The sequence below is a fragment of the Mucor mucedo genome, assembly GCF_025094135.1.
Source record: "Mucor mucedo strain NRRL 3635 chromosome Unknown EV154scaffold_16, whole genome shotgun sequence".
Taxonomy (NCBI): domain Eukaryota; kingdom Fungi; phylum Mucoromycota; class Mucoromycetes; order Mucorales; family Mucoraceae; genus Mucor; species Mucor mucedo.
Genome location: NW_026252300.1, coordinates 413,930 through 435,717, shown reverse-complemented (window position 1 = coordinate 435,717; position 21,788 = coordinate 413,930). Strand labels below are relative to the sequence as shown.

The 21,788-nt window shown below is 36.1% G+C and overlaps 8 protein-coding genes across 8 annotated transcripts; 3 read left to right on the top strand and 5 right to left on the bottom strand.

The window, feature by feature from the left end:
- Positions 1-2,963: 2,963 nt before the first annotated feature.
- EV154DRAFT_394478 (uncharacterized protein) lies at positions 2,964-3,291 on the bottom strand (the record flags this gene model as incomplete). Its single annotated transcript, XM_051595164.1, has 2 exons — positions 2,964-3,099; positions 3,182-3,291. Coding segments are annotated over 2 exons (246 nt in total), but the record flags the coding sequence as incomplete, so codon positions are not given.
- Positions 3,292-5,756: 2,465 nt separating this feature from the next.
- On the bottom strand, positions 5,757-6,324 carry EV154DRAFT_560296 (uncharacterized protein; the record flags this gene model as incomplete). Its single annotated transcript, XM_051605600.1, has 2 exons — positions 5,757-5,941; positions 6,042-6,324. 2 exons carry the CDS (start codon positions 6,322-6,324, stop codon positions 5,757-5,759), a joined length of 468 nt encoding a protein of 155 aa, XP_051461063.1.
- Positions 6,325-7,153: 829 nt separating this feature from the next.
- EV154DRAFT_549049 (uncharacterized protein) lies at positions 7,154-9,831 on the bottom strand. The gene is made up of 8 exons (XM_051604846.1): positions 9,553-9,831; positions 9,007-9,477; positions 8,743-8,921; positions 8,495-8,609; positions 8,357-8,445; positions 7,946-7,993; positions 7,570-7,802; positions 7,154-7,505 (listed from the first exon to the last, which is right to left on the bottom strand). Exons 2-8 carry the CDS (start codon positions 9,376-9,378, stop codon positions 7,360-7,362), a joined length of 1,182 nt encoding a protein of 393 aa, XP_051461062.1. The 5' UTR covers positions 9,379-9,477; positions 9,553-9,831; the 3' UTR covers positions 7,154-7,359.
- Positions 9,832-10,617: 786 nt separating this feature from the next.
- EV154DRAFT_599977 (uncharacterized protein) lies at positions 10,618-14,660 on the top strand. Its single transcript, XM_051607141.1, has 4 exons — positions 10,618-11,043; positions 11,130-12,174; positions 12,235-12,435; positions 12,502-14,660. The coding sequence occupies exons 1-4, from the start codon at positions 10,664-10,666 to the stop codon at positions 14,542-14,544; spliced, it is 3,669 nt and encodes a 1,222-aa protein (XP_051461061.1). The 5' UTR covers positions 10,618-10,663; the 3' UTR covers positions 14,545-14,660.
- Positions 14,619-15,273, bottom strand: EV154DRAFT_578278 (translation protein SH3-like domain-containing protein; the record flags this gene model as incomplete). Its single annotated transcript, XM_051606552.1, has 3 exons — positions 14,619-14,746; positions 14,806-15,165; positions 15,223-15,273. 3 exons carry the CDS (start codon positions 15,271-15,273, stop codon positions 14,693-14,695), a joined length of 465 nt encoding a protein of 154 aa, XP_051461060.1. The 3' UTR covers positions 14,619-14,692.
- Positions 15,274-15,478: 205 nt separating this feature from the next.
- EV154DRAFT_498437 (Alpha/Beta hydrolase protein) lies at positions 15,479-17,304 on the top strand. Its single transcript, XM_051600358.1, has 8 exons — positions 15,479-15,751; positions 15,815-16,133; positions 16,212-16,228; positions 16,289-16,356; positions 16,430-16,576; positions 16,652-16,800; positions 16,859-16,993; positions 17,076-17,304. The coding sequence occupies exons 2-8, from the start codon at positions 15,906-15,908 to the stop codon at positions 17,172-17,174; spliced, it is 843 nt and encodes a 280-aa protein (XP_051461059.1). The 5' UTR covers positions 15,479-15,751; positions 15,815-15,905; the 3' UTR covers positions 17,175-17,304.
- On the top strand, positions 17,243-18,603 carry EV154DRAFT_498435 (uncharacterized protein). Its single transcript, XM_051600357.1, has one exon. The coding sequence runs from the start codon at positions 17,296-17,298 to the stop codon at positions 18,202-18,204; it is 909 nt and encodes a 302-aa protein (XP_051461058.1). The 5' UTR covers positions 17,243-17,295; the 3' UTR covers positions 18,205-18,603.
- Positions 18,604-20,124: 1,521 nt separating this feature from the next.
- On the bottom strand, positions 20,125-21,437 carry EV154DRAFT_82902 (uncharacterized protein). Its single transcript, XM_051607794.1, has 5 exons — positions 21,188-21,437; positions 21,033-21,129; positions 20,763-20,971; positions 20,642-20,716; positions 20,125-20,580 (listed from the first exon to the last, which is right to left on the bottom strand). The coding sequence occupies exons 1-5, from the start codon at positions 21,365-21,367 to the stop codon at positions 20,254-20,256; spliced, it is 888 nt and encodes a 295-aa protein (XP_051461057.1). The 5' UTR covers positions 21,368-21,437; the 3' UTR covers positions 20,125-20,253.
- Positions 21,438-21,788: the final 351 nt, after the last annotated feature.

Here is a 21,788-nt window from a genome sequence, read left to right as displayed (position 1 = left end):
GCGGTCTTACAATAGGTACATAACCCAGCTTTTTTCAACCTTTCATGTTCAGAGGGGGACATGTACGAGAAGGACGAAGAGGACGAAGACGAAGAGGACGAAGGAGACGAAGAGGACGAAGAGGACGAAGAGGGAGCGGACGAAGAGGACGAAGACGAAGATTGGTTTTCCAAACCAGAAATTTTTCTTTTCTTGTTGACTGATCTTTTTTGATTGTCAGCAGACAACAAGGTTTCAATTGCAGCGACATGGATGGACACTGTCTTTTCGAAAACTGCCCAACTGGCAGGGGCGTAATGAACTTTCTGTTCTGCTTCCAGAGAAAGTTCGGGGTCTTCAGAAATTACTTTCTGCTGATGGACACGAAGAACACCCTTAACTTTTTCCTTGACAGCGTCAGGCAAACAGTTCAAAAACATGTAGACTAAAACTACATTATTCTCATAATTGAGCTTGGCCTCAATAACTAACATACGGAATCTTTCCAAACAAAGGATGAAAGATTCACCAACTTGCATTTCGAAGTTTAGTAACTTCTGAGCCAACTCTTCAACACTGGACTGAGAAGCCATGTCAAATCGTTGCTCCAAAACAACTTTAGCATCCTTCCAAGAATACCCCGAATCCTTAAGAGTAATCTTAAACCAAGTAATATACTTGGGTGACTTCTCAAAGGCAATTTCCAAAAAGTGGAGCCAATGCTTTTTGACATCCACAGCATGATTGGCGAGAACTCTCTCAAAGAGCAACAAAAAGCTGGTCAAGGGAAGTTCATCAGCAGCAACCACACCACTACTAACTGCAGAACCATTGTTGTTCAAAACGCTGGCAGCAGGATTCACATTGAAGACGGGAATCAGAGGCGTGAGTAAAGCGCTTTTGGCACTGCTCAGCTCATCCGAAGAACCACTGTCAACACTAATAACAGAACGAGCAAGATACTCGAGCTGCTTCACAATAGGAGGTTGGGACTCCTCAACAAACTTCAAACTATTAATGATCTCGACCATTCGAGGATCACTTGAATCAAAGATTCCTTCATCAAAAAGCTTCAACTTTTTATCGTTGAGCATGACAACGTGGGAAGCTAACTTTTCCAACTGCAAAGTTAGGTTCGAGATCGTTGCCTCTCTCTTAACTTCCTCTACAGAAGGAGCAAACTTACTAACGGGCTTAGCAACAGGTTGAGGAATCTTAGAAACCTCAGGCATCTCAGTATCTTCATCAATAGAAGCTACTTCCTTACCCTTACCCTTGTCCTTACCCTTAGACACAAGACCCAAATCAGCTATTTTTTGACCAAGGTCAGAAAATTGAGCAACATCGGATGACGAAGACGAAGAACTAGACGAACTAGACGAAGAAGGCAAAGTAACAGAAGGATTCATTTTAAAAAATGTGATAATTATGGGTCAAGAAATAAAATGAAACTTTTGATAACTTTATTGTTTTTTTATAATAATAAAAAGACAAGAAGGATCCGTCTAGTTGAATAGTTAATTTCTGCTTTTATATGAGGTTATTAGTAGTCACAATAATGTCAATTATTGTGGATTGTGATCGTGTAACCTAATTCGACTACGGTATAATATGGCTAAATACCACAGTTGTAACAAAAGAGTCAACTTCTCGCTGTCGTCGGGGCTGATAAATCGATGATAACTTAGGAAATAACAAGTAAGATTAACCAGATTGCAAAAATTAACTGAACTTTTATTAACATAAAATTTAGGGGTCCTTTATATACATATTGAATTCGACCTCCTTCTTACACAGGGATAGATGACAGGCAAGATTATGACTGACCCGCCATATCTTGAAAGTAATCCAATGAGAATTATATAATAGAAGAAAGAGTGGTACACGTTTCTGTAATAGGTCTGTAGTGTCACTTGACGCGTACCTTTAAAAGTCATCAAAGTACATTCAAAAATTTATCGTGTTTGTACTTTTAAACCTCGCTTGTCATTGGCCTCCGCTAATCTAATTAGTACAATATATTAATAATGTCTTTTTATAATAATTGTATAATAAATGTATACTTTTGTACTTGTATTTAGCTTGATGAATATCGTGCTAGTTTGTTAAGTCAATTGTGAATATTCAATATGCAACATTAAAAGAAGTGTTTATAAAATTATCGTAATGGATAAAAATATGCTGTGTAGATCAAGCATACATGAATATATAAAGCTCGATCACAACAGGGTCGGAGTGGTATACGTATTCTTTTGCTTATTCGTTGAGTGGTAAAATTGGAAGGGGAGCCAAGACTTGTTTGTAATAAGTCGCTTTTGATGCCACGAATTTGAAACGAGGTTGTTGTGAAATAGAAAGGGAAAGGGCAAGTACTGTTACGACTAAGTCGTCTCTAATTTTATTTAAAAAGAAGATAGAGATAATTCTACAAAACTATCAAGGGGTATTTATATATAATTTGAAAGGTATCAAGAGGAGGGTATTGACAGTGACCAGCACCGGTGATTCCATAACAAGCAAAACCTTGACAGTCATCACTTAATTGACGGTTCTACTAAATATGGGAAAAGAAGGCAGAAGGAAGAAGGAAAGACCAAAGCCACGTAAACAGGTTTATGATTTACCAAACTTAGTTTACCGAGGTCAAGAAATAAATAAATATAAAGAAGTAAATAAACAATTATACAAACAATAGCACTCATTTCCATATACGTATGGCTCAGGTCCTATGAGACTCTTCGCTCGATACACGTTACACAGCATTGTTTTATTGATAGAGGTAAATTGTGGAACAACTAATTCCCATCAGTGTGATTATATGGAATCATGTCCTTATTGGATCATCTCCGATAGTTCTACTCTAGGTGTGTTATTATGTTATCCTCAACAGAGGTTACTGTGAAAGACGGTGGATAAATAAAGCTAAAAGAACTGATTGCTTTTTGTATGATTGTTTTGGCTTCCAGAAGTAGTTTAAAGTGGTCATCCTTGTCCTTGGTAGTGGTGGCCTTCCTTCCGACTTCAATATTCGCTATATCAATGAATCTCTGATTGATAATAACTCTAAGTCTGTAATTGATTTTGAACTTGCTATCAAAGCTTTTCAATACTGTATCGCCGCTATATAGAGTAGATAATGGAGTTAGTATTCTCTGATATCCTTATTTTTTTTTTTAAAAAAAAATACGAGCTTTGTATTTACCTCTTGACTTGTACGATGGAATCAGAGAACATGGCTTCTATGATAGGCTCCCAGATATTTATGTTATAATCTTGCTCTGATTGTTCATGAGCAACAGATAAGTCAAGTAGGCTTGGTTTGGTGTAGAAGGCATTCATACTATACGCATAAGATAGTCGCATTATTGTGTTGTTAGCAAAATATCACGCATAAAAGCTGGGAACATTTGGAACTTACATGGTGGTAATAATCTTGTAAAAATATAAAGAATCTTCGGGACATTGTTGCTGGTATGATAAAGATCGAATATACCTCTTATAAGCTGTTGACTTCTATGATATTAAATGCTGTTAATTAACAAATATTCTGATTTGTAAATTTTCTCCTCATTCACATGCCTTTTGTGTTACAGAGCTTACCGCAGCAATCAGTTTTGGACGTAATGCTGGTAATTGGTCCTCTTCAGTACTTTGATGAGCAATCAGTATTTCCTTCCAACCATCAACATCATCTTGTTGAGACGAGCTCCCTTGGTTTGATAGGTCAACAATGCTTAAGCTTAATAAAAGATAGGTATTTATATTTAGTGATTGCTAAACAAAGTATTTGGTATGCTTAGTGGTACTTACTTTTGGGATAAATGGCGGTCCTTTTGGGTACGTTCGGTTGACTAGATAAAATAAAGACTCTGTTGTTAGAGCTATGTATTACATTTGATATAAGTTTTTGTGTCTCACAGAGGATGCTTCTTGGGATAGCATGTGGTCCAATTTTCTTTTGTTTATATTTGCGCTGATTATATCTTTGACTGTATCAGTCCAGTATATATCCAAGTGTGTACTTTCAGTAATCATCTAAAATGATAATTAGTCAAACGTGTTATAATCTGTATCTGACAAACTTCATACCGCAAAATCATCACGTATATATTCTTCATACAAGAATTCTTTCAGTTGTTTGTCTTCAACTTCCTGATATACAGACTTAACTTGCCTCATCAAACTGTCTTACCTGGCCACCGTCAACTCCATACACTGATTATTATTACCTGCAAACAACACCGTCACCAAACATTGACTCACCACCAGGAATCACAATCTCCGAGTATTAATTCACCACCAGGACTCACCACCTCCAAGCATTGATTCACCACCACGAATGACCGCCACCAAGCATTGAATCACCAGCATGAATTACCACCCCCGAGCATTGAATCGTCACCAAGAATCACCACCTCCGAGCATTGGAGCACCACCAATAATTACGCAATTTTCAGTTCACTTTCTGCATAAGTGCTTGTCTTGAATAATTGGCAGTAGAACATAATAGTTGATCATTTTATCATGAATAAAATACGATCCCAAATATAAAATGTCTTATCGATATTTGTATATTTGGTTGTAGAAGACAGGTATCCATTAATTTATACCGTGAAGAAGCTAAAATTGTCAACGTTCAAAGAGATCACAAGAAGCTAGCTCGTTCTATGGCTGCTGCTTCTATCGTTCTTCTCAAGAATCCAGACATTCTCCCTCTTTCCAAGAATATAGAATGATTGTATATCAAAGTCTTTTCCCTGTTCAAGAATGTAAGCTTTCTTGTACCTAAAAAAACATAAATAAGTAACAGGACAAGAAATATGGTGTCATAGCATATATCTACATTTTAAGAGTATCAAATCTTTTAAAGAAAAGTAAAAAAAAATTTTGTATGAACAAGATTTTATAAAAAAAAGAAAAAAAAAGTTTTGTTTACTGATGGTTTTTTTGTTTATATTGGATGGACAAGAAAAGCTTGGCATTTTGATTTTACTACTTTTTGAAATGGGATGAACACCATCGGACCATCCGTTTGATTCTCGTCAGATCCATGTGCGATACATCATACTTTTGTTAGGATCAAATGGAATAATGAGCAGTAAAGCATCTTGGAATGACATGATACTTTCATGTGAAACAAACACTAAAAAATCAACTTTATCATTGGCTAACACATTATGGGGAATGCGACAATGTTGACATATACATGTTTTTTAACAAAAAGTTTCTAATAACGTTCAAGCATGATTAAGTTTTTCTATGAAGAAATTTAAATCAATATTTGTAGCTCTTGTTTTGATGTTGCCAGCATACAAGTTATATTCTTGTAAGCAGTATAGTATGCATAGACATTGGACTTCCTCAGTTGAAGTTCTGATGCAGCCTTAAATTTTATGGTCTCGGCGGAGTACATAAACTTCAACTTTTGATCTCAACTTCAAAACTCTGAATTCAAAAATTCAAGCAACCCAATGTTAATACACCATCAGCTGAAAGCAAAAAGATAACACCACCTAAAGCTATCAAGGCACAATTAAGCTTTGATTACGCACCAAGTCAAGACGACATCGATCATAATCTACTTGTTTTACATCATGGTTTAGATACTGGAGTATTTACATAGTCATAAAAACCAATATAATAACTGATTCGACAAGCTTGGGTCCTCACTCATTAACAATTCTTGAGGCTTCCACTGCATTTAGGTCTGTCTTCTTCGTTAACAAATCGTCGCCAAAGCCGTTTTTCTGGACGCGATATTCTCTGGACTTTAAGAATCATTTGATAGGAGAAGCAATCATGTAGCTAAGGTTATCCTTCATGACTATGGTTTCTCTGTTAGGAAGGTAATAATCGCGTCTCAGGATGTTTTTTGCACGCTCAACTGCTTCTGGAGGGACAATTTTGGCGATATCAATAAGCTGCTCGTCTCCACTGACGTTATCCATTTCATCTTCTTCCACTATGCACTTAAATTTCTGTTCAAATCCTTCAGGTATAATGAAAGTAACCTTATTGTTCATATTGGCAGATTGAAGTAGAAATGATGCGATCAAACGTACACTTTTGACGGTCGTCAAGTGTTATGGTGTGTAAACTGGCAGCTTGCAAGAAGACGTGCTTCATGTATTTTTTATCACAGTATCGGAATTTTATGATAAAAGCACAATACTTTCTCAGCTGCAGAGCAGTGATCGTGCTTTTGAGCTTGAGTGTATCTGCTGTTGGCGAAGAACAAATCCTCCAGTGCCTTTTGTTAACATAAGCAAATGAGAACTTATCCAGTTCACTTGGAAAAATATTTAAGACGGATAAAAGCACTTCGGTAGGTAAGTTTTTCGTCATTAACAACCAAATCAAGTCAAGAATAACAGAAGAGAAAAGGGTTTTACTAGATCTTTTCTGAAACAATCAAAATTCATTTGATTTACAGTGATAAAAATAGAATGTTTGCCTTAAGGCAATTGTTATTCGTTTCAAGTAATGCCAACTGCTAGAGCGCACAGTTACAGAATACAAATATGGACTACAACAAAGTAACTATCTACTTAATCACTTTAAAAAAAACATTGACGGAATGTTGGATACAATTTCTTAATGTAGTTTGAGGAACGTTATTAAATGCCTCAGTGATTCTTGTATGAAGATCCCTCAGTAACATCGAACTTAATACGCTCAATACTATTTTTAACAATAGCCCAAAATCATTCAGTAGGGTTCAATTTAGGCGAAAAATAAAGGCAAGTAAATAAACTAATATCATCTGCTAGCAACTAAATTATCAATGCCTTTGTGGGTATAAATAGGAGCATTATCCATGACAAAGATAAGCCCTTTTAATTCGGGAAATCTAACTGGTCTCAAGTTCCCTTTAAAAAACTCAAGATAATGTCCAGTTCTTGTTCTCGTCTTTGCACATACCATCGCTTCTGCTTAAAGCACAGAACTCTTGTCTTCTTTTCAGGACCTCATCTTTTTTTACGTTTTATGATTGATTTATATATAGATGTACAGAAACGTGAAAAGGTAAAAGAATGTTTGTTTAACAGCAATCTAGCCGATAAGTATATATATACCAACTGTTTTAGACATATAAATGCTCGCTCCAAACTGAAGGCTAAGTTTTGTTTTTGAAGCTAAAACAGCCATTTATTTTTACTTCCCTTTTTTTTAAAAAAAAAAAAAAAACGACAAAGGGTGATAAGTACAATGATTTATTAGTTTAAATAAGATTTTTGTGCTCAAAAATCAGTGGAGACTCTTAAATTTTTTGGTTTGTGGGTATTGATTATTTTGTCAAGATCTACAATTGTAGTTGAAGGTTTTCTTTTGATATTGCTGGTTGTATTGGATTTCTTGACACAACAACGGTTGTAAGAATTACTGAGTTTTTTTTAAATCATCAAGTTGCATAATAAATCCTGTTAGATTTTGCATAGATGATGGAATTTTGATTTTTGAGACGTCGAAGACGATTTTGGGGCCATTTTTGTGCTTTATACATCCATAATTTGTTATTACAGTACCTAGTATATTTAAATTTATAAACAAACTATGAAAAATGTAACATCAATTAAATGTTTACTTTACCTACGATCTGTATGAGTAAAACGCATTCAGCATTGATATCTTCAATTTCATTTACTCCAAACAAAGCCAGTCTTAGTAGATCTTGGTGGGTAGATACTGTATCCTTTTTTTTTTTTTTGTATTCTGACTTCACTTCAGTAAAACAAGTAAGCTTTTCAATTCTTCTCTCGTGGATTACAGCGCAACCAGCGTCAGGGCGGGTACTGAGAGTTTTTACTACCTTTCTATTTAACCTATCATTTAGATGTAGAATTAATACTACTAATAACATTAAAGTCTATATCAGGCCATTTACCAAAAAAAGAGTTTCCTGTTTTCTGGTTTGTGCAACAATGGAGTAAGCATAGGATCGACAAAGCCGTTGATGAGCTCTTACTCTTCAACCGTATAATCAATAATTTCTTCATCAGGTAGTTTGTTTAATCTATAATAAAGAGTAGTGTTAGTTTATGAATCCTAATATCATGAAGTTTTTTTTTTTTTTACTACATGTATAATACGCACAAATTAATTAAAACATCAATTACTTTTCTGTTTTAGGATCATGTTTTTTTTACTGTCGTAAGATAAAGTATCGAATACAGAGGATACAGCGACAATTGCGAGAGGAAAGATGAAGCCGTACCTTACATCCCAACAGCCACACCATATCATATACCCAAAGTTGTATCAAACTTGGTAAAAAAACAAAGCTTGCTGCACCTCACACACTTACTTCGCCATTGTCAAGCACCAACACTACCGAGTATTCCCTCATCGACAAGCATATCCACCATACTTGCTGCACCTGGCATATCGATCTTCTTTTTTGGCCTCTTCGTATATTTTAAATAGTTTGATTTTTACTAAGTCTCTGTCAGAAATATCACCAATACCCTGAGAAAAGAATATATGAGACATAATATTAAACCTTAAACTTACTTACTCTGAATAATTCTGATAAGGCATCAAACGTTACTTTTTCAATACTTGCACCACATTTGTAGATATCCAACATCTGGTTATATAAGTCATTCATATTTATTCCAGGATAAGCACGGCTTTTTTTTAATAGTATAATATTGTAAAGAGATCTAAAGCAGAGGCATGAATATATCAATATACCAGAATAAAAAAAAATTACTTACAAGGTTTGAAAAAATCTGCATTAACGAAGAGACCGACTACTTTTACCTTTTTGTAAGCATTAATTGGAACGAGTCGAATTCTTTCAAACAGGTAGGAGCCCCTTCATCTACTAATATTGAATTTATAAATTCGGCCTCATTTTCATCATCACTTTTTCCGTTTGAAAAGTCACTGTCAGAATCTTCCTCATACAAGATATGTTTTCCATTGTTGCTATTTTCCGCCTATTCTTGCACCGGTACCTATTTTAGTGATAATAAAACGTATTACTTTCGATATTTATATTAAAACGCTTTATTTCTCATTAACCTGTAACTCTTTGGTAATCGCTGCACCACTGGCTTTAATCAGAGCAATAGATACTTTGTTTCGTTCATTGGTGAGTGTCTTGGTAATTTGTGTAGAAAACCATAGTGTATCAAAGTCAAAGATAAAGATAAGCGACGGGCATCTCTTGCTTAAGGGAAATTTTGCTTCATATTCTGCTTTGAATTTATTCACTATATTGGTTTTTGCATCTTTTGATTCATCATACTGTTGAATATTTGTCTTAACCAAAGTAAGTCTTTCTTTCGCTTTAAAACATGACGGTACCCTCAACATCTCTTGAGAACCATAATCATGGCCCTTCAAAGACACTAACACGCTCTTTTCGAGATGTGGCTGCACAAGCCTTACCATCTCGAGTCTACCGAAATAATCCTAATTCGAAATCACGAATTGCCATTTCTCTTGAAGACACAATCTTCAAACCACTCACTGAACTTGGAGACCAGAAACCTGCCATTCATCGTAACAGTAGTTATAAACATGCTGTGTTTTACTTTATTGAAAAAGAATTTTTAGATCTCTTACCTGAATTTCAAACGGCACGTAGTTTGACCTGTTTATTGCTTTTGCAACTTTAATATTGGTGGGTCGGTTAGGAGAATCCAGCAAAGCGTGAGCCCTACTCCGTCAGGATAAATGATTTTAAAGTCCTTTTGCAACCCCAAGATCAAAAACCCTCGTAGAAGATGCTCAATATTTAGGCACCCCCTACTGAGGTTTTCTCTGCTAGGCCTTTTTAAAGTTGGGATTCTTGGTATTCGCACGAAGAGACAATACCTACACCTACATCTTTTTCGAGAATTTCTACGTCGTTTTTAGAGTCACACGGTATACGTACATTTATTTTTACATAGGAATTATAACACTTACAGTCATCCTGGACAGAACCTGAGGACCCAGTCGAGGAGGCCTCCAGCATGTACAACGACTAGCTGTAGCCGTACTACTGCAAGAATTGCAAAGCATCTTTTTCATTTACTAAAAAGAGGTAATAGTTTAGCGTTCATTAAAAAAAAAAGCCATTATTAACGTACCTTTATACTTTCATACGAAAGAGAAAGAAAGAGAGAAAAGGGTGTGAATGAACTTTATTTGTGATAAATAAAGCTGGCTTATGTCATGTTTATTTAATCATTTGGTTTGGGCCTTTACTTAAAACAGACACTTTTAAAATTAGCCACCCTTCCATTCAATTTATCATTCACATTTAATAGAAGTTGATCATTACTTTTGGTGTCTCCTCAATACTGAGGAATTGCTTATCCTAATCCCCAGGCTTACATACAAGCAATTCTGAACTTTTCAATTATTCATCAGTAGAATAGACCGATAGTGAAGTATACTTTATTAAATTGATCATTCTATGAAGTTTAGAAAAGTTAAGATGATATGGCACGTCAATGGACGTAAGCTTTTTCTTAGTCAAATGATCCGATGTGTGCGCGCGCGCGCGTTTTTAAAATCACGTGATGCCTTGCCTCTCTCTCTCTCTCTCTCTCTCTCTTTACAAATGTGTGTGTGGCGGGATATCAAATATAGTTTATAAAACACCACCTTTTCAACAAAAATAAATTTTTTTGGTTCTTTTCTCTCTTTCAAAATTCACTTGTTCAAAGAAAAGAGAAGTAATTTAATAATGTCAGATTCTGATATTGCAAAAAGCCCAGTGTCAACTAAACGAGCAAGAGAAGCTAGCTTTGGCGAAGACGGTGACAACGATGCAACCATCATCGATGCCAAAGATCAAGTAAAGATGATTGCTCAGTTGCAGGAACAATACTTAAAGGATGGCGAAACCTGGTGTCTCCTTTCTAAAGTCTGGTATAATCGATGGAAACAGTATTGCTCTCGTTTAAACAGTCCTCAACCTGATGCTAGAAAGCTAGGTGGACAAACAAACCCGGGTCCTATCGATAACATTTCTCTTTATAAAAATGGGAGACTTGCGGAAGATTTAGTTTATAACACTACGGTGTTTGGGGTGCCTTTATGTGCTTGGAATGAATTAGTTGAATGGTAATAATAAGACCACAATGACTCTTTTTTTTAGACTGAAAATTCATTGTTTCTCTCCTTTTTTTTTTTTTTTTTTTTTGTATTAGGTACGGCACTACCGCTGATAGTTCAGATCCCATTGAAAGACAAGTCATTAATTCAAGCGATGGTTTGATTGTTGAAATTTATCCACCCCGATTTCGTTTATACTCTATTGAAAACAATGAAACGTCATTTATCAGTAATCTTGACCGTTGTCCAGTCATCACATTATCAGAATCCAGTCTTGTCTACGATTTTATTAGTGCCGTAAAGGATGCGTTTGATTTAACACAGGATACTGAAATCCAAGCTTGGATATTAAAGGAAACTCCCTCAACAACCTTAAATATGCCGGTACATCAACTTGGTCAAGCCGTTTTGATAGAAACAGATGATAAAGAAGCCACTTTATCTCGCTCAGGAGAATTCGATGTTGCGGTTGAAATCAAGGATAAAAGCACAGACAAATATCCTTCTGATTCACTCACAAGGCAAAGCGACTCTTCTTCCGTTTCATCCACTTCAAGTGTTTTTGCTAATGGATTCAATAATTTGACGACTTCTTCCTCGACATCATCTCCTCCGCCATCTAAAAAAAAGCCTACGCGTGGTTTGTGTGGACTACAAAACTTGGGCAATACTTGTTTCATGAATTCAGCTCTCCAATGTCTTAGTAATACGCCTCAATTAACAAAGTATTTTTTGGCTGAGACATACAAAGAAGATTTAAATCCGGATAATCCGTTAGGTATGCGAGGTGAAATTGCTGAAGCTTTTGGACATTTGATTGCCAAATTATGGAGTGGCACTTCCACTACAGTTTACCCTAGAGAATTTAAAAATACCATTGGTCGATTCAATTCGTCTTTTACTGGATACCAACAGCACGACACTCAAGAGTTATTAGCCTCTCTGTTGGATGGCCTTCATGAGGATTTAAATCGAATAATTAAAAAGCCGTATATTGAATTACCGGATTTCGCTGGTATGGAGGATAAAGAGATAGCTGCTCGTAGTTGGGACTACCATCGTGCTAGAAATGATTCCATCATTGTTGATTTATTTCAAGGCCAATTCAAAAGTCGATTAATTTGTGAAGAGTGCAAAAATGTATGGTATAATGTCATCTTTAGTGAAAAGGAGTGGTTTATTTATAATGATTTTTTTTAGGTTTCTGTTACATTTGACCCATTCATGTATCTGTCTTTACCGGTTCCTTACAAAAAGCAACTTAAAACAAGCATCATTTATGTCCCCTATGACCCGTCCAAACAGTTACAACGTGTTGTTATTACATTAGACAAGGATGCAAGTATCGCCCAATTCCAGAAAGAAGTAGCCAAAATCATGTCTGTTCCGGAACCAAACAATGTAAGTCTGTCTTTTTTTTAAAAAAAAAAAAAAAAACTAAAGCATATATTGACCATATTTTTATAGCTTTTGGTGGTCGAAATGTACAATCACAAAATCTACAAGGTGTTCCCTCAATATGAGCCAGTGGCCATGATTACCAGTGGAGATATCATTTATGTATACGAACTTCCTGGTCCTGTCCCTCCTATGCCCAAGAGACAAATGTATAACTATCATCGTTCCTTAAATGATAAAGAAGAGGAAGAAGTACCTGTTGACGAAAACCAATTGATTGTTTTTCCGGTGTATTGCGCTACCATTGCTGATACCACTTCTTATGAAACTTACTCACAGTTTGGTGACCCTATAGTGCTTGCCGTCCCCTACAAGGATGCTAGCAAGCCTGAACTTTTATACCATCTTGCATCTCAGCATATTGAGCGTTACACCCAATTTAAGCTGTTTGAAGAAGTCAACGAAAAACCCATGATAAAAGAACTTATTGATGAAAATGTTGACCAAGTAGACCATGAAATATCTGAAAATTACCAAGACAAACCTGTGTCTGATGATGATTTGTCCACTATGAAGCAAGAAGAAATAGACGAAGAAGAGTTTAAACGCATCGACTCAGACGATGAACCACCAGAGTATGATTCTACCATGAAGGAAGATATGGAAATTGACGTGCAACCTCAACTAATCCATACAGCTGCTGCTGTGACTCCCGCTGGAGGTAAAAAGATTGAACCCATGAGCAATTTATTTGCCATGAAGATTGTGTCGGATCCTCGTACGTACGGTAGAGATAGCGGTGCACTATTACCTACCTCTCAAACATGGGGGAGCTATATTGATCTTGCCGAAAGAGTACAATTAGAAGAAACACAGCGCGATGAATACAACAAGCAACAAGAAGAGGTGAGTGAGAATGACACTGAAATGGAGGAATCGGTTATTATACCTGCAACCATGGAGGATGATGAGACAGTAGAAGATGCCGCGGCGTTGTTTGCTGCTCCCACGCAAGAAGAAGGTGAAGCAGAAGATTGTGACTCTACAGGTAATGCTTCTTGTCATCGTTCAGAGAACAACCAGTCCGACGACGATAGTGATGATAACTTTCTCAATCATATCCCGACAGTTACAACAGCCCCTAGTGCACCTCCTGCACTCCCCGCCCAACCAAAGCGTAAGGTGACATGTCCACCTAATACTATCATTCGCCAAGGTGAAGGTATCGTATTGGCCTGGACGATCAAGAAAGCCAAGCAATTGTTTGGCACCAAATCCGATAAAGTGTGCACAGATGGATGGAAAGATGTAAATGATTTAGGCGATCCTAAGCTGGAGTTAGATCAAGGAAATCAACCCAAAGAACTCACACTTTTCGACTGCTTAAACGAGTTCACCAAAGAAGAAGAATTGAGTGAAGAGGATCTTTGGTATTGTCCTAAATGTAAAGCACATCAACGAGCCAGCAAAAAGTTTGATCTTTGGCGTATGCCTGAAATTTTAGTGGTTCATCTTAAACGATTCAGCCATTCCCGTGCGGTGAGGGACAAAATTGATATCGAAATTGATTTCCCTACAGGCGAACTTGATTTAACAGATCGTGTTTTGAGTATTGAGGATCAAGCAAATGTTAAGGATGAGGATCGATTGATCTATGATTTGTATGCTATTGATAATCATTTGGGTGGTATTGGAGGTGGACATTATACTTCGTTTGCTCAAAACTTTGAAGATGAAGAGTGGTACACGTTTAACGATTCTTCTGTTTACAAGATGGATGTTTCGCAAGTGAAGACACATAATGCTTATCTTCTATTCTACAGACGTAGAAGGCCATTGACAAATGATGCCACAAGAAGCGTGGAACTGATTATTCAAGACGCTAAAAACAAGCAGCAGGCTGCTGAGAAGAAGGAAGAGGAGGAATATGCATTTGACAAGAGAGACTCGGCTCAGATGATTGGTCCTCAGGAATGTGTCAAATCTGTCATAGAAGAGCTTCAACCGATTACAGAAACAGATGTATTAACAGATATCGGTGAGCCCACTGCAGCATTAGAATCCGAGGACGAATTGGACGACTCGATTGATGAGAAGATCAACAATCTTTAAATAAAAGGATTTTTTTTTTTCGAATAAAAACTAATAATAAATAATGTCTAGTAATAAAAAGTTAAAAAAAAGGGTTGTTTATTACTAAAGGCAAAGACATCCCCTCTCTTAAACAATTTTTATTGAATTATACATGATGTGAAGAAATTTAGGCGGTTTGCTTCTTGGCAGCGGCAACAGCAGCACCGACAGCGAAACGACGCTAATAATTAAATCAGTATACCACGCATTTATGCACATACACACACATAATTAACTTACTTGGTTCTTCAACTTGGAGACCTTGAAACGATCGAAATCGGACAAACCAGCACGAACCTTACGTTGTTCGAGCTTCTTAGCCCAAGCAGTTTGTTCCCAAGCGGCAACAACCTTGTTCTTCTCAAGAGCCTTGACAAGAGCAGTTTGACCAACTTGACGAGGAAGGTCCTTGATGACAAGAGGAGTCAAGACCATGCGACGGTAAGAGAAGGCTTGACGAACAACACCGGTGGTAGGACCGTCGATGAGGGCACGGTTGTGATCAATAATGTCAACAATGACGGCTAACTTACCGGCATCGGGACCGTAGTTAACGAGGACAACACGACCAACTTCGACTTGACGCTTGAAAGTACCTTGCTATTCGATTCGAAAAAAAAAGTTTAGTCGTTCAATTTCTCTCTCTAATTAACCAACAAAAACAAATGACAAGAGAGAGTATAGTGTGATGTTGATGAGTTGAGGCATTATCCATTGGAGGTAGCATTTGTTCATGTTGAATCCAATCTTTGACACCAAAAAAAAAAAAAAGTTCCAGTTGTCCATCTGTTCCAAATTGTGTTGTATCAATCATCCATCTATATATCTCTCTCTCTATTGTCTTTTAGGTTTGAATAGTGTCTATATAGTACATACCACCATGGTTGATAATGTGGATGGTCTAGAGAAAGAGAAAGTACGCTTATGGTAGCACTGGTTGATTTCAATTTACACTTGGATTTTTTCTCAGAATCGCCGCATCAGTTGAAAGTCCACAAAATTCAAATTGAGTCCGGCTCGGAGTAACCGTAGCAACGTCACCGTAAGGGCTGAAAGGGCTGAGAAAAAAAAAATTAGGATTCATGAAACTCTCTTTTTAGTGTCCACCAAAGCCTTTTTTGTTTTTAGAATAAAATGATATTAATAACTCTGGTTGTTTTACTTTTATGTTCTGGTCTATGTTTTGGTATTTATTATTTTTAAATGTGGCTGAATATAATTTTTTTTTTTTAATATATCCCTACAATAGCTAAAGAAAAACCCGGTAAATAACATCCAAAACTACCGAAAAAAGATTAGGTTTTATTTATAAATGATACGTAGTTGTATTGTGGCACGGTATGGGAGATGATTGTTGCAACCCCGAATCGATGGGTAGAGTGAAAAACCTGTTGGAATCACGTTTGCCTGGAACTTTTATTTATAGCGTGCGTGTGGGAGATACGGTGGATAGTGATCATAAGGCAGGGTTTTTTGGTAAAATTGATGAACAAGTGGACAAACTATGTGAGGAATTATCGATTATACCCGAATTAGCAAACGGTTTTAACGCCATTGGATTTTCTCAGGTATGTTACGTAAAATAAGAAAGAAAAAAGAAATGAAGAAAGATGACATCTTTTTATAATACTTTATTTCCAAAAAAGGGTGGATTATTTTTAAGGTACAAGAAATGCAAACGAGAGGAATCCCTTGAGATTAATTTTGGGTTAAATTATTTTAGAACATATGTGGAACGCTGTAATAAACCAATGGTTCATCGCTTGATTACGTTTGGATCACCACACGGAGGTTTGTTATAAATATTCATTATTAGACGGGTATCCAATCTGACTTTTTTTTTTTTTTTATGAATCTACACTAGGCGTATCAGATATTCCGAACTGCATGAATGAGAGAGATTTTTCATGTAAATTAATGAGATCCATGGTCAGAGGTGGAGTGTATTCAAATTATGTTCAAAATCGGGTGATCCAAGCACAATATTTTAGGGATCCGTATAATGAAAAGGGTACGGGCATTTGACGAGAGCGAAATAGAGTGTATGTGATTCACAAATACGTGTAATTAATTGTTATAAAAATAGGTTATCTCGAAAAGAATCGATTTTTACCTAATCTTAATAATGAAATCAGCAACAAGAATCAAATGTACAAGCAGAACCTTGCTTCTTTAGATAAGCTTGTTTTAATAAGATTTAGCCTGGATGTCATGATTAAGCCTGGACATACTGCAGTAAGAAACAAAATATGGGCTTTTCTTTTGCATGTGCCAAATATTTATACTTTTTTAGTGGTTTTGGGTCGATGACAAAGATAGCAATCTAATAGAGTTAAGGAATCGTACACTATATAAGGAAGATTGGCTTGGATTAAAGTCTCTTGATGATAATAAACGCCTAGAATTTTTAGTTTGTCCAGGGCAGCATGTAAGGGTCAAAAAAAAAAAAAAAAAAAAAAAAAATCAGTATATATTTATATTGACGACAATCTTTTGCCCTGAAATACTAGATGCAAATAAGCGATGAATATTTGGACGAGAAAGTGATTCAACCTTATTTAATTGAGCAAAAGAAAGAAATGTTGTTACATCTGATTAAACAAGACTAATACATTTTCTGACATTTCGTAGGGCAGTCCTTTTCCTATAAATTTCCCCTCAAAATATTTTATTTCCCTTTTTTTTTTTTTCTTCTCTTTATCTTTGTAAAATTAAAAAAAAAAAATTATCATGAAAGTATATACCTTTTTCCTTTTATTCAATCTGGTATCATTTAGCTGTGGTTTACCAATATTCTCAAGCACAACATCTCCAGCAGCAGTTATCCCTACTACTGCTGTCAGTAATATACCAACACAAACAATAGACGTTAGCGTAGATGACGGTAAATGTCCACAGTCAGAGTACGGTATCCCAGTAGAAAGATTTGCACAGCTTGTATCAACACATTGGCAGTTTGATCATCTAGAGTCGATAAAGTCAGGAACTTATAAGATCATATCCGAACAATTTCAAGAGCATATCCAAATCGGCATCGAACCCACCAAAGAATCAGAACCAGTCCTTCAACAGCAGAATCAACGACAAAAATCATTTAATACAATTAGTGGATCATCTTGGGATATGATGATGGATTTAGAGATATTGCATGCACAGATATTTGGTGCAATTCAAGCACATACTGAGGGAAGTTTACATATCGCATGGGATCGATTATCCGATAAATTAGGGCAGCCTGCATTTGGACAGTTTATTCGAAATGTTGCATTAAATTATTGTACATTCGATCAAGAACAAGGGTTACTCAGCTCTACTTGTTTGAAAGAAAAGGCATCGACATTGTCTATGGAATTAGATGAATATATTAATTTAAATTTAAATGCAGTATTTACCGCCCTGGAAAATGATATCTTGCCAAATCTATTATCAAACACAAGTAAAGATTTATCCGACGTACTGGCTTATTTCAATCGCTTGTTCTTGATGAAGGATAATCAACATCTTTACTTGCAAGTCGCTCCTTTTACGGGACAATCTGATTTAAAGTTAAAATTACTGCCATTGTTGAACACATCCGTATTAAATGATGATCACCTCACAGATTTTTTTGAAAGTTATGCTTGTCTTTCAAGGGCTTAGCTCTTTTTGATATAAATAATAAAAAGTGCTTGTTATGTGCATAAACATCTTCTTTTACTATTTATTTTCTTTTTGTATATGTATACATATATATAATGACCCCAATGCCATGCAATGTCCCTCTAAATATCTTGTATCTGAACCTCCTTTTTCTTCTTGTTTCTTAAGTCCCTTGCCTACTTGAGATATCCTCACTATTTATAGAATTGTATGTGTTACGCTACACGGTCTATTATAAAGAAAAAAATAAAAAATAGCAAAGCCTGCCCCTTTTGTATCTCCTTACAGCAGTCGATCTCCTTTTGTTCGGTACAGGCGGCTGGTAAATTCTTGCTCATTTTTTTTTTTAAAAAAAAAAGATTAATAAATATCGCCTAACAAAAAAAATGGCACTAGCAGTAATAATATTGCAACTAATTATCGGTTTGGGCTAAATCATATTGTCGTCATTGAAAGTAATCGCAGTCTATGATGTGCAGGTCTTAATTATTCTCTTTGTTAAGAAAACCTGTCAATCAATGAAAGAGAAAGTATGTTTGTTTATGATAATCTTCGTACTTAAAGAGGGATAAACAGGTTTCGACCCGCTCGAGAATGTGTCGACAGGCAAAATATAGGTATGTTCATATATTCTTTTGAAGCGACATATTAAAATTGTGAAAACGAGAGGTATTAGGTAAGCAAAGATCACAGAAAACACGATTCTTTACAACACTTGCTGACTAGTGTATCAAAAGAGTCAAATAATTTCATGAAGATGATTCGGGTGTTATTTTTATCAGCTGTTTTTTTTTTTTTTTTTTTTTTTTTTTTACTTCTAATTGCATGCCTTGGTAAGCCTATATGGGGAACTCTGTAAAGTAGGTATGGCATTATATATTGAATTCGACCGGTTTAGACTCCTCCAAAGTGGACCTCGTTGACAATTTGACCATCTTGGCTCAACAAGTGAAGTCTCACCATTTTTTTTTCTTTTTGTTCATTTAACTACAAGGTTATACTAATTTTTTATGAAATTTGTGCATGACAAATCATAAATACATGCTGCTTCAAGGTCTCTGCAAATATAAATCCTCTTAGACGCAAAGCACAATGTTGATGTTTTCGTTTTTCGCGCAATTTTCCAAGCCCACGTACATCTGACTATCGTCGTACAAACGGGACAAAGATCTCGATCCGACATAAGCAAACAAACATTGAAGAAATTGTAAAATGGCCTGACGCGTTTTATTATCAATAACAAAGTCTAGTTCATGGATTAGACCAAGTCGTTAATAAATTCTTCACGGCAGTCAATATCATATCCTTCAATGTAAGGAGACTTGCTAATATTATTAGCGCTGGAAAGCATAAAAGGTTCGAGAAAGTTGTTGGCCTGCTTGAAGTGTGGACCAACTGCCACAATCTTGTAAATGGGATCTTCAACACATAATGTTGTACTCACGGAGAGACGGAGTTTTTAGAACTAGGAACTCTTTGGTTGTTGACTTTGGCATAACTACGCTTATAGATCAAACCACAGATGGTCTTCATATTGAAAAAAAAAACCGTTAGTGGTATAAGGTTGGATCAGTTGAAGTATCTCAGAGGCAGCCCTGTTAAGACGAATAAAGACGATATTGTTGATTTTCAAAAAGCGAAGCAATTGATTAACTTAACCGAGTTTAGGAGCAATGTTATAGATACCGCAAATACGGATAGTAAATACAAGTTTCAAATAATTAGGAACATAGTTGTTACCTACGATTGTGGCTTGACGACGAAGGTGGGCTTCGTTAAGAACGCAGGCTAGTAATTAACCTTGACCTATTTATAACACTTGTCTCTGCTTAGCACATAAACAGTTATATAATATATACACATTAGCAGCTAGCGGATGCCATCCTTCTTAGCGACAAGAGCATTAGCGTCGGGTTTGCTCTTTTTCAACAGAGTCTCGAGGACAAGAATGTCATGTGTGATGGGAACGTCATAACAAACTCTCTCAACCGTGTCATTTCCAAATTAAAAATAATATTTACTAAAAGGGTGGCTTATAATAACTGCGATTCAAATCTTTATTTCATGCCTGATTGGTTTCCTTTGGACTTTATGATCGTGCAATGATTGATTGCGTTTCCTTTGCGGTTCTTCTAAAAGCTTTTTGTTACGGAAAAGAAAGTTAGGTATGGTTGCCGACCGCTTCTTTTTTGGTAATGGCGTAGTCAGTGATGGTTTAATCTCCATATAAAATTCGTCAGAAGATGAGCAAGATGAAGTATCTGATGTTAGGGCAGGAGGCGCGTGGTCTTCTTCATACGGTATGTCATTAATAAGGATACCGTCTTGATTATTTTTAAAATCGTGCAATGTTCCTTCCATTGAATTTACCATATCCTAAATTTATATACATACATGTGAATATTCTGTATCACAAATTGCGTCTTTAAACACTTACGCTTATTCTCTGAATCAATTCATCGGCATTCTCTTTACTGTTCGAGACATTTTCTAGTGCTGATTTATTTGCAGCCTAATAAAGAATTAGTATAAGGTCAACATGTTCCTGAAAGCCTTACCTCTGCGCTGTTGCATAATATACTTGTTGTGCTAGTTGGTTGATGGGCTATCAATCGTTGCGATGGCTGTCCCAACTGCTGTTTCAGAAGTCGATTTTCTTGCTCCAATTGTAAAATCATATCAAGATGTTCGTTTGCTTGATCCGCTTGTACTTTCGTCATAGCTCTTATTTCGGCTTCATGTTGCTTAATTAAAAATTGTTCACGATCTACATAGAAAGTCCATGCGTTAGATAATTCACTTTTGTTATTATAGGTTTGCTATTCTACCTTCGAGTCTTTTCCTGGTCTCCTTATAAGAAGTTTCATGCTCCATAGATTTGTTTTTCCATTCCATGACAATTGTCTTTAAATTATTGATAGTAGACTTATAAAAAGAGACGTCAGTCTTAGTCAAAATAAGGAGGATTCAACATATTTTTTACATCTTTCTGCTCCAATGTTTTTTGACAATTTAATAGATCGTTATACCATCTTCGTTCTCTATCCGGTAAACTTTCATAAGATACATCTAATAATGATGGTATGGCGCTTGATACATTTGTGTATTTTGTACTGGTTGCGGGAGTTGGTGGTAAGGCCCTTTTTTGTGTTTTGTTGTTCATATTAGATAAGTATGTAAGAAGAAGAAATTAAAAGCTTCATATAAAAGAATAGCGTCTTTATTTATACCCTCCTAGGAAAAGCAATTTGTTTTCGGTCATTTGTTTTTGGGGTGCGGGTTTATAACTTCCTTTTTAGGACATGCCAGAAAAAACATTGGCCTTTGTTTATGCGGAGTCCCTCATCATTTCTGATCAATGGCAACTTACTTACCCAAACGAGGTAAACGTAAACATTACAAAAAATAGTTTGAGAATCCTGAATCTCATGCCAACGTTTACAAGCGCTGTTCATTTTCATTTACTCACTCAGAAGCCACCCCACCCCTTCTTTTTTACACTAAGGAACCAAATCATTTCCAGGCACAATCTACTGTATTTTAAAACCGGAATTTGGGAGTAAAATTCACAATACTCTGTGTAG